Source organism: Antechinus flavipes, chromosome 4 (assembly GCF_016432865.1).
Source record: "Antechinus flavipes isolate AdamAnt ecotype Samford, QLD, Australia chromosome 4, AdamAnt_v2, whole genome shotgun sequence".
Taxonomy (NCBI): Eukaryota; Metazoa; Chordata; class Mammalia; order Dasyuromorphia; family Dasyuridae; genus Antechinus; species Antechinus flavipes.
This window is the reverse complement of record NC_067401.1, coordinates 208,341,988-208,354,344: the sequence shown is the minus strand read 5'-3', so window position 1 is coordinate 208,354,344 and position 12,357 is coordinate 208,341,988. Positions and strand designations below refer to the sequence as shown.

General features: G+C 36.3%; 1 protein-coding gene across 2 annotated transcripts in view; it reads left to right on the top strand.

Moving 5' to 3' along the window:
• SUPT3H (SPT3 homolog, SAGA and STAGA complex component) overlaps positions 1 to 12,357 on the top strand; it is a 589,460-nt gene that overhangs the window by 491,004 nt on the left and 86,099 nt on the right. The window contains exons 10-11 of one of the 2 annotated variants that reach the window (XM_051997073.1): positions 71 to 256; positions 4,075 to 4,185. In XM_051997073.1, the coding sequence (XP_051853033.1) occupies positions 71 to 256; positions 4,075 to 4,185 (297 nt within the window). The remainder of the gene's footprint in view (positions 1 to 70; positions 257 to 4,074; positions 4,186 to 12,357) is intronic. The other variant, XM_051997074.1, reaches the window with a different exon arrangement.

The following is a 12,357-nucleotide window of genomic DNA, read 5'->3' as shown; positions in this document are numbered from 1 at the left end:
ATTACATCAAATTCATAAATCATTTTGCTGAATCTCCTTAAGCAGCCAGCTTGGTGTCTTGGTTTTACAGCCACATCTCTTCGGGTCGAGTTCTGGCATGAAATCCAGCCCTGATTCCCCTGAAAATACGCCTCCTCCTACACCAACTGCTCCAACATCTGGACCACAACACCCAGGGAAAACCCAATCAGGGACTTTGGGGAATGGGAATATTGGACAAGACTCGGCTAAAACAAAACAAAGGAAAAGGAAAAAGGTCAGTTAAACTGAGACAGCACTGTGTGTTGGACATTGCCCTGACTTTGTAGTTGTCACTTATTATCTGTAAGACCTTAAACAAGTCACTTACCTTCTAATATGGCTCATCTTCCTCAAGAATAAAATGAGGGGATTACACTAGATGACTCGTTGGGCCTGAAGTAGCTAAATCCCATGACTTGGTGTTCACTAGGCTTCTTAGGGCTCTTAAACCTGCAAAGAAGATGCTCTGTTGTGTGCCATAGTTGAGATTTTCTGAAGTAAAATGAACAATTTGAATGAATTAAAAAATTGCTTATGTCCTTCCAATACAAAGTAATATCCTTAGTACTAAGGACAAAACAGAAATTCATTCTAGTCCCTGCTCTCAAAAAAACTTATGTTCTATTAAAGGGAGTTCACATCTATAACAGAATTCAGCTGCAAAACAAATAGGTAGGTGCCATGGTCCTTAGAGTTAGTAGCAAAGCAGATGGGACTATATCTTTTCTATTGATATGAGCATGCCCGTTTCTTATATTGAACTTTTTTGACAATGGCTAATACTTTGGTAGCAAAAACTTTCTTTTCTGGGTTTTCTATAACTGCAACTGCTGAAAAAAGGAGGATTGCAGCATCTGCAGAGGTAGTTCCCTACGAGGGAATCTTGACAAAGACCATTTCCAGTGTCTGTGGTGGCCAGGTTGGAAGCAGGACTATTAGTGGGGGAAAGAAGAACATTACTACTCCAAGAGCTTTTAGGCCTTACTGTCCCTCAGCAGCCCAAGGTCCTCAATTGTTGCTGGTGGTGAGGAGAGTAGGTCCCTTCTCCATAAAGGATGCTCCCTTTAATGAAGACTTCCTAGGGCCATGCTAGAAGCTAGAAGCTCCTAGTCAGGAGTAGGGATTGGTACTATTATTCCTCGGGGTCTTAAACTCAGAGTCCTGGGATATCTTTACTGGGGCCTCATTGAGGGAGGTGGTAATTGAAATGGTTTTATCTGACACATATTACTTCTTTCCCTCCTGTCAGTCCCAGAGAATGCTTTTTTGGTTTGGTTGTTTTGATTACTTCCCATCTACTTCTCCATTCATTCTTCTTCCTTTTCAAAAATGTCTTCTGTGGTATGATCATAGTAACATATCTCTTCTGTTACTAAAACTTCATTTTCTTTAAAGTATACCTTCTTTCCTTTCATTGCTAACAAAAATCTCTAATTCAAAAAAATATATTGTTACATTATTTGCAGATACATAGGGTAATTCAAATAGATATAAAAGCTGTTGTAGAAGCAAATTCAGCAAGATTTGACAACTGGTTGGCAATAGGAGTTTGGGAAGAAAGAATTTGAAGATCTAGGTGACTAGAAGGTTGGTGGTAGTAACTTCAACAGAAATAAGGAAGTTTGGAGGAAGAACAAGTTTAATGGGAAAATAATTAGTTCTGTTGTAGACTATTGATCCAAAAAGGAGATCTCATAATATTTCTATTGCTTCCCTCACAGGTTGTTTTGAGGTTTAAATGAAACAATGTAAAATGCTTTGAAACTTTAAATATCAGTTACTATTAATAGTAATGATAGGTACCAATAAAAGAAGCTAGATATTTAGAGGTAATAATTGAACACTTGGAAACTGATATCTCCAAGAGAGAGGGTATATAAAGTAGGAAAAAATTCAGGACAAAGCTTTGAAGGGATGATCACAGTTAGAAAACAAGACAAAGAAAAAGTCAAACAAGTAGGCAAATTGTTGTCACAAAAACTCTTGGAGAAGAATAAGAGAAGAATCCTGTACAACAGTGTCAGATGCTACCAAGATGGCAAGAAGAGTAAGGATTGAGAATAGACTTTTGGATTTTGATAATCTAAGAAAAGACAGTGTCAGTTTTAATGATAGAGTCAGAATCCAGATTATAAAGTGTTAAGAAATCAATGGTTAGTGGAAAAGCAAGGAAATTGAAGCAATGAGTATAGCTAGCGTTTTCTTAGAGTTCATCTGTGAAAGAAAGAAGTAATGTGAAATGATAGAGTGAGGAGATGACAAGGGAAAATATTTTTTTTTTAAATGAGAGAGATGCTGGCATGTTTGCAAGCATCAAGAAGGAACTAATAGAGAGGGAGCAATTGAAAATGAGGAACAGACATAAAGAAGGAAGAGATGATGGTGGTGATGATGATAAGCTGCCAAAAGATAGGGAAAGGGATGAGATGAGGATCACTGGTCAAAGTATTTAACTTGATGAAGGTGAAGGCCTTCTTTTTGTAAGCAATTTGTACAAAAGAAGACAGAATGGAGGATGCTGTCCATAAATTTTGAAGAAGGAGCTCATACAACAGACATAAAGTATCTAGTATGAAAAGTACTTGCCTTAATAAGTTAATTAAATAATAAGGCCTTTTTATTTGCAATTAATATATGTAAATTTCTGGGGCATTTTGAAAAAAAAATTTTGATTCTTCAATATGATCTCTGTATTATAGGCATTAATTTCCTCTGTTCCTTTCCATCTTTTCTATGTATATCTTGTTCACAACATTCCAAGAATCCTCCAGTTTAGCCCAGTGTTCTGGAGTTCTTTTTCATGTTCTTTTCACATTTTATTGCATACCATTACAGTAGTACAATACTCAGACTATAAATATGTTGTCTCTTATCTTCTTTATGTGACTAGCTCACCTCCCTTTCCAATCATACATGATTTTAATGCTATCTTTGATATCACCTCTCGTTAGAAAGTTATTCTTGGTAACATGCTGTAGTTTATTTATATGTATCATCTCTGTCCATTTCCCTTTAGGTCACGTGTGATTTTGATTCTTTGGAAGTCATAACATTCCATAATTTGCAGACATGTAGCATCACCACTAGCAGAATGTTTATGAAAAAGAGATGAGCTATTTTTGGTAGCAAGCAGCTTTTAAAAAGGTCGAAACCTAAAATTTCAGATTTAGTAAAGCAAGTAATATGCAATTAATTAACATTAAATAATCATTTTATAGTCTATTAAAGAATTGGTTATCTGGAGATTGTACATGATGTGATCAGTACAAAAATATAAAAAGATTCTGTTTCTTATCCTGATTTTTATTATTCATCATTAAACTGAGACACAAAGCAGTTAGATGATTTGCCCAGGTCACATAACTAATAAGTGTCTGAGGCAGGATTCAAATTTCTTCCTTACTCGAAGTCCGATTCTCTATTACACAGCTTAGATGCCTGCATTACTTGAAATATGGATCTTCTTGATTTTCCTATATCTTTCAACTCCTCTACAGATTAGGCAAATAGGCAAAGAGCATTCAATTTAATAATCATACCTGAATGTAATTTGTGAATCTACCACACCTAAAAAAAAAAAAGTTCTATTTTTTACTTTAATTTGCATTGGACAGAAGTTATGTCAAAGGTCTGCTTAAGTTTTGAAATACCTCCTAAAAACAGGGGTTATTTCCTCCATCATTACAATAACAAAAGTTTAAAACATTTAAAAAGCCTCCTGTGGCTCTCTCAGCAGGCCTCCTGTGATACTTTTTCATCTGAGTGCAAGTAGTTGCTGTTCATTCTACTGAACTTTGACATTTGGTCCTAGGTAAAATATTAAGAACATAAAAATAGATTTTGGTAGGTCTGTTAGGAAGAGGTCATACAAAAGTCACCTTTGATTTGTTAATGGAACTTTTTGGGAGGGGGTCCAGTGTGTGGCAATAACAATGTGTGTCTTCCGGGGGGGCGGATAACCCATTTGATAAAAGTGTATTTTCATATTTTATGCACTGTAGGTCTGTTGTATGTTTTTGATTTAGTAACATTTTCAGTGTTTTTCTGTTGCAGAGCACTGCAGCCTGTGGTATCGAGGCTCAAAGCGATGCCATCCAGCCTAGCCACATCAGAGAGGCTATTCGACGCTATGGCCACAAGATTGGCCCAGTTTCCCCATTCACAGTACGTAATAACAGAGTTATAAAAAGTTATATTTATAATCTGAAAGAACTTTGATTTTCAAGTGGTCAAATGAAGAAGCGCTGGAATTGTTGAGAGCAATTTGTGGTGACTGTAATTTTCTTGTATAAAAGTGGCATAATTCTCTTGGGAAATAAAATAGTCATTTTTGTCTCTTTTTGGAAGGGCAAAAAAGTTTTTTTCTTTTAAATATTATTTTCTTTCAATTACAAATTATGCTTTTGTGAGGCTCAAATTTTCTGTTTCTCAAAGCTTAGTTTTATAGGGTGTTTTCCCCCCAAAATTATATGTATCCAAATATTGCCTGAGATGCTTTATATTCTAAAATAAATCATATTGGAGATAATCACTCCTGTCAAAAGAGATAGATTTCTAAGAGATAGATTTCATACTGAAAGAAGAAAAGATTTTTTTTTTCTTGACCAACTTTGAGCTAAACTAAAGGGTATGCAAACTGAACACCTTTCAAGTTAAGATCAGGCATTTTTTTTTAATGGATAATTAAAGACTTGATAATTTACCTACCCAGAGAATGGCTCATTTTTAAAGTCTGTCTTGGGACTTGCCTCTTAACCTGTCATCTTGGGAAGGCTTTGTCTTGAGATTTCCTCTGTTTAGAGGAAAAATTATATATTGAGATATTTCATATAGAATAGGACCTGCTGCCTCACAAGATTATTTTTCCACATTACTTTTTTTCCCTTTCTTGAACCAATTAATTTATTATTCATTATACAAGATCTTAATGTGTTTATGAGAACAAGTTCTTTCATAGGTAATTGCAACTATTCTGCTACTGTTTGTGATTACAAATGTTTTTTATTTACATAGTAGGGCTATGTCTTTTCTTCCTTAAGCCACAAAATGCTGTTTGTGAGTGTGACATGTCTTTTTTCATGGATTTCCTTCACTGGGAATGATTTAAGATTTTTCTTCAACAAATAGCGAAAAATAAAATTAAAATTCTCAGGGTTTTTTGCAAAAGGAAACCTGATTAGGAAGAGTCATATAGACAGTTCTACAAAATCCAGATGGATATTTAGACAAATCTGGGATTACTGGAAGGAGGAATGAAAATAGTAGGTGAAATTGAGGAAAGATTTTAAGGAAAGCTTAAAATGTAAAGTTTGCATTTTGGCCAAATTATGACTAAGAAATTGGTGCAATGGAATGAATTTAAGAAAGAAAAGGGAAACAACCAATGATGATGATAATCTACAAGTAATTGAAGGGTATAGGAACCAAGGAGAGAAGAGGATTTTTGAGAGGTGACCTAAGATGGGAACTAAGAGTAATGGATAGAATTAAGTAAAAGAAATTACTTAATATAGGAGGGAAACATCCCAATCATGGAGTTCTTAAGATTGCCACAAAAAGGAAGCGGTAGCAGTGGTCAAGCTTAAAAAAAAAAAAAAAAAAAAAACCCTGAACTAGGAATTTAAGCAAAACTTGTAAATATAACCTCACCATTTTTTTTCCATTTCTTACCTAGACTAATGTTTCTCTGATTATTATAGTTATAATCTCATCATGAGGTTATTTCAGCACTTAATGCAAAGCTTTATGTCATAGGAATGGCATTTATTTGAGAAACATGCTTAAATCTAGGTACAGATGTATTGAGCTGAATGCTGTTATATTACACCACGTAGCCAATTTGTTTGTCCCTTTAAAATCTCTAGTGAAGTAAAGTGTCCTTAATTTTGCATAGCTTACACCAAAGTATCCCAGTGGAAAATTGAATTATAAATTGAGTATAACTCAGAGACCTGGGAAGTTCATCATACTTTTCTAGAGTACGAAAGAAAAAGTAGCTAGTAGTGCTTCAAGATTTCTTCCTCTTCCTCCAGCATTGTTCACTTAGTTACATAGCAAGATCTTTGAATAATAGGGTTTAGAACTTAACCTTAAAGAGCCTTTTCTTCCACAGACTGTGTAGCATCATGGTGTACTGTAAAAGGCATGGTCTAAGACACAGACTTGTGTGATCTTTAACACATTGCTTCCTCTGTCTCCTACTTTGTTAAATGAGTAAAATGACAAAATCTTCTTCAGCTCTATCATTCTGTGACTTTCCTAAAGCTGATTTTGATGTAATATTCAAACAACCAGTCACTTCAGGGGTCTGAGGGCCAGGGTTGTGGTAGAGCCTTCTGAGCTTGGACTGGTCTGATCAGCCACAGTTGGACATGCCATGTCTTAACCTTGATGAAGTGATGTCATTTTGGTCTTCTTCAAGAATGAAGGACAATGGCCAACCTTTTTGTAAAGTCACAAGGTAGTTTTGAAAGCTCAATAGGTTGGTATGTGGAAAACTTCTAAAACTGCGCACATCCGAGCTACCTAGGATATAGTTGAATGAGTCCTTGGAAGTTATGTGGGGCGAGCATAGGAAAGTGGAACCAACAGCACTTGCCCATGGGCACACTACCAATTAGAATGATGGCATAGACAGAGCTGGTGCCAGGATTAGGTGATATCTGACCCAGCTCTTTTCTGTATCCCAAAACTTCACCCTCTGTGTTCAGGGACCCTCAAACCTATATACACAGTGCTCTACACACACTGTCATATCCGTGTGTGTGAAATGACTTTCACTTTTATTTTTGTGCTTTCTCCTGTTGTTGTTGTCTGTCTCTTGTTCTTGAAGAGGACCATGTCAGGGAGGGAATATCGTGAGAGGAAAGTGAATTAAACTTAAGTGAGGGAGGCTGGGCAAGGTCACCAGACTTCTGTCATGTACAGAGTTTTCAATGACTGTCCTTATATGTTTACAACATAGTCATCCATACACACATATCATTTATCTTGGAATATCCATGCATTTATAGTCACATGGTTATGAGTAAAACGATTTCTGCATTTCTTTTTCTGCCTTCACTTAACTACAGACAACACTCTCATATTCCATGGTTTCTGACCGTCTGAATCAGCTCCCTCTGGGAGTTTATGTGAAACAGCACAGTGGTGAGAATAGGGCCCTAGACTTGGAGGGAGAATACTGATCTGTTAATTATGTGACTTAACTTCTCTGGATCTCAGCTTCCTCAGTTTTAAAATGGAGATAATAACATTTGTACAAGGGATAAAAATAACCCTTGCTGAACATTTTTAGCAGTAGATGATGACTGTGAAGTGCTTTGTAATCATCTAAGTCTGTTATACACTTCAGCATTTTATTGGCCTTTACTCCGTTAGAATTTTTGTTTCCATTTTCATAGTAGTTAAATTCATTGGATGTCATGTTTTTAATGGATTTTTCCATAGGAATTCAGTCAGTCAATAAAGTTATTAAATACCTACTATATGCCAAGCACTGTGCTAAGTCCTGAGGATGCAGAAAGAGTCCAAAGACAGACTGCCAATCAAGAAACTCAGTCTAAAAGGAGAGACAACAAGCAAAAAAATATTTGCAGACAAGCCATAGACAGAATAAATGGAAAAAAAAATTAATAGAGAGAAGACATCTTGACAAAGAGGGGATGGGAGAAGCTTCCTATAAAAGGTGGAATATAGGGTGTGACTTAAAGCAAGTCAGGGAAGATAGTAGATGAAAATGGGGGAGAGGAAATTTAAGTCCATTCAGTTGCCAGAGAAAATGTCCAGAGCTGAGAGATTGAATATCTTGATTGTGGATCAGCCAGGAGGCCAGTCTCACTGCAACGTAGAACACATGTTGAGTAGGAAAGGCATAAGAAGACTGGAAAGGTAGGAAGGGACTGGTTATAAAGGACTTTGAAAGCCAAACAGAGAACTTTGTGTTGAATCCCAGAGGCAATAGGAACTATTAGACTTTATTGAGTAAAGAGTAACATGGTCAGATCTGTGCATTAGGAAAATCACCTTAGAAGCTGAAATAAGGATGGATTGGAATAGGGAGAAACTTGAGGCAGATATATTCATCAGCAGGCTATTGCAGTGTCCAGGTGTGAGGAAGTGAATTAACTTTGAACAATATAGTTTAGCAGGTAAATGGGGTCTGGTTCTGAAAATTAGATCCCTGTGAAAATTGATTGTTTATTTCTGTGTGATGCTCTTGGTATCCAAATTATTATATTAGCTACCATTAGAAAACATCTCATTACCGAAGGTAGGATACCTGGCATCCAGGACTATAACTCTTTTAGGGGTCATCCAATTTTTCTATTTCCATCCCATTAGATGAGGGTCCACCCAGGATGGGTAATAGTGTCATAGATAAGAATGGGTCTTATTCAAGGGATGTTGTGAAGATAAAATTAACAGGACTTAGCAACAAAACTGGATGTGGGGAGTGAGAGATAGGAAAGAATTGAGGATAACATTTCGGTTGCAAATCTAAAGGACTGGGAGAATTGTGTTGTACTCTACAGAAATAGAGAATATAAGAGTTGGAAGGGGAGGTAGAGAGAAAAATGAATTCCACTTTGGACAGGTTAAGTTTAAGATGTTTATTGGACATACAGTTCAAGATGTCTGAAAGGAAATTGGAAATTCAGGATCATCAGAGAAATTGGAAAAGATAGAAAGATTTGAAAATCATAAGCTTAGAGATGGTAATTAAATCCATGGTTGCTTATATTATCACCAAGTGAAACAGTTTAGAGGGAGAAGAGAAGGAAGCCCAAACAGAACCTTGTGGTACTAGTTCCAGTGTGGTTAGAAGGTGTGTCCTAGATGAGAAGTCAGCAAAAGAAACTGAAAAGGAGTGGTCAGATATGTAGGAAGAGAACCAAAATCAAGTGGTGTCCCAGAAACCTGGAAAAGAGGGTACCAAGTCAGGTGGAAGAGAATGACAATTGAAAAGAATTCAGGATTATAATCAAAGGCATATCTCTTACTAAAATATGTTTATTTCCAAGATTAGGTTAGAAATGAATCCTATAAAAACAAATAATTTTCTTTCTAGTCAGATTTGTATCCCTTAGCCTTACTACATGCAGAGTGGTAATGTGATTTCCTTATATTTTCTTCTTGATTTTAGAAGGTGTTTTCTGTAACAAAATCTCATTCAGAGTTTATTATTCTTAAGAGTAAAATTAACACTAGTCCCCTAGATTAATGTTTGAAGTATTCATACTTAGTTTTTAGCTCTAAATGTCATGAAATATTTTTTGACTTGAACAGAATAAATGTGGTTACAGCCTTCAGATATTCTTTTTTTTTAAAATAACTTTTTATTGATAGAACCCATGCCAGGGTAATTTTTTACATCATTATCCCTTGCACTCACTTATGTTCCGATTTTTCCCCTCCCTCCCTTCACCCCCTCCCCCAGATGGCAAGCAGTCCTTTATATGTTGAATAGGTTACAGTATATCCTAGATACAATATATGTGTGCAGAACCGAACACTTCTCATGTTGCACAGGGAGAATTGGATTCAGAAGGTAAAAACAACTCGGAAAGAAAAACAAAAATGCAAGCAGTTTATATTCATTTCCCAGTGTTCTTTCTTTGGGTGTAGCTGCTTCTGTCCATCCTTGATCAATTGAAACTGAATTAGCTCTCTTTATCGAAGAGATCCACTTCCATCAGAATACATCCTCAAACAGTATCGTTGTTGAGGTATATAATGACCTCTTGGTTCTGCTCATTTCACTTAGCATCAGTTCATGTAAGTCTCTCCAAGCCTCTCTGTATTCATCCTGCTGGTCATTCCTTACAGAACAATAATATTCCATAACATTCATATACCATAATTTACTTAACCATTCTCCAATTGATGGGCATCCATTCATTTTCCAGCTTCTAGCCACTACAAACAGGGCTGCCACAAACATTTTGGCACTACACAGCCTTCAGATATTCTGAGGGACTTCCCTATATTGTTATGTCCTAACTGGTTTTATATTTTCTTATAAAAGAGAAATTTTGAGAACAAAAGTGGGACTGCATAAAATTTGTAAAAGTTGCTATAACTTCAATTGATATAAAGTTATAAATTTACACAAAATATTAAAAACTTGCATTCAGAAATTCTTGTATATATCAAAATTGATAATTTCAGGGGGGGAAATTGTGGTTTTGAATTCAATCTAAGAACTCATTCTTAAAGTATAACAGTAATAACACTCTTAAATTAAAGCCCACTAATATTAAATATTTTACTTTAATTTATCCTTGACATTTGCAAATATTCTTGCCTATTACTATTGAATAGAGAGTGAATTACTCTATATTCACTATACACTATATTCAACTATTGGCCATATGGATTGTCTTTCTGGACTCCTACTAGTTCTGTGGGTTATTCAAATGATATAGAGACTGACATTGTTACTTATGTCAGAAAGAGAACAACAACCAATAGTAATCCTAATAAAGGTGCCACCTTACTTATCTTTCTGAGGCTCCCTGTAGGAGACTTACCAAAGCAGTCATGGCTCAGGTTTCTAAGCTTGTTATTTTTGAAAGGGTTTCTATACTATGAATTTGATGATGGGTTTATTAACAGCAGAAGTGTCAGCTAAACCTCTAGGTAGAAGAAAAGCACAACTCTGGAGAACCCAGTTCCAATCTAATTGTCTTTTCTTTTGTGTGTGTCACCCAAAATAAAGCTATAATCTTCCTGAGATCTTAAATATAGGATACCCCAAAGAACCAGATAGAGATATCATTGTTACAGTGATATAATCATATTTGAGAGAACTGCTTCCTTGACAAGCATCTTCTTATCGCATCCCCTTCTTCTTATGCATTCCTATATTAGAGGGCTAGGGATTCTGGCAGCTGGTGGTTACAGAAACCTGAAAAGTGCATCAAATTCCCACCCTATATATTTGCACCGATGATCAAATTAATCTAGAAGCCACAAATTGCTGGTAAATTGAGAGGTTTTGTGGCCTTAGCTCACCTACAATTGGGTGTGAAATCTCATAAAATGGCTTACACAGTCTCAAAGTACATAGGTGGAGGAAATATCCCTATATAGGGATATAAAATTTTTATGGGTAGATAGCTGCCAGTGACAAAACCTTAGACTAGCATCCACCTTCCTCATTAAGTAGGAGAAGATGGGGATACATTTCATTACATCCCAAACTAAGAGGGAGACCCTTCTTATTGCTCTAGGTAGAAGTGGCCTGCTTCTGGGTACTCATTAACAAGTGCTCAGGTCCAGGCCATATTCCAGGATCAAGACCAGATTTCCTGTCATCAGTAATTGACCCAGTGACTGGAAGTATTGAGTTATTTCTCTCACCCTGTATAGTCCAGGCAGCAGTAATGGCAAATTCTTGCCAGAACTTGCTCATAAGTACAGGCTATGTAAACAGTCTGGCTGCCCAGACCTGGATTGTATAGCTCTCCCCTGCTTGGCAGTGTAGACGGGGGTTAAGATACAGCCTTTTGAGTCAAGAGATATGAACTGCCACAATGAAAATGTAAGTATTAATAAGACATGGGGATGGTAACAATAATAATGCCTGGGATTTATATAGTGCCTACTGTGTGCCGGGCATTGTGCTGAGAACTTTACAGATATTGTCTCATTTGATCCTCACAACAACTCTGCAAAGTACTCCTATTATTATCACCATTTTGCAGTTGAGGAAACTCAGACAGAGGTTAAATGATTTACTCCAGATCAAACAGCTATTAATTACTTGAGACTGGATTTGAACTCCAATCTTCTTGACTGTGGGCCCAGCATTCTATTCACTGTGCCACCTAGCTACTGGACATGATACACTGCCAAAAGATAAAGGTGTTCACCTAATGATTGATACATTAGACTAGTTGCATGAAATAGGTAGACAGCAAATATTAATCAATCATGGTGATAAGATTATTAATCTATAATGCAGATTGTACCATCTCTCACAGATTGTCCACCCTCATCACTAGTCTGACAGACTGCATAGTTCTACATGATGGCTGCTTATCCTGGATTAGAAAGTAGACACTATTTGTGTAGTTGTCCTTTCTTGTACATATAGTCAAACCCAAATCTTTTGAGTTATTATGATTCTTGTTTGGGAGATTCTACAGTACTCTACTCTGGAACTTGATAGGAAATTGGTGTCATCTGCTAATGGTAACACCTATCATCTATCTGGATAAATCTTTCCTATGAGGGAAAGGATAAAACCTTTATATCTTCTATTCCATCACAGGTGCTCATCATTCCTTGCCTGAACTATTCTCAGCCTCCTACTTAGTCTCCCTTTATTTT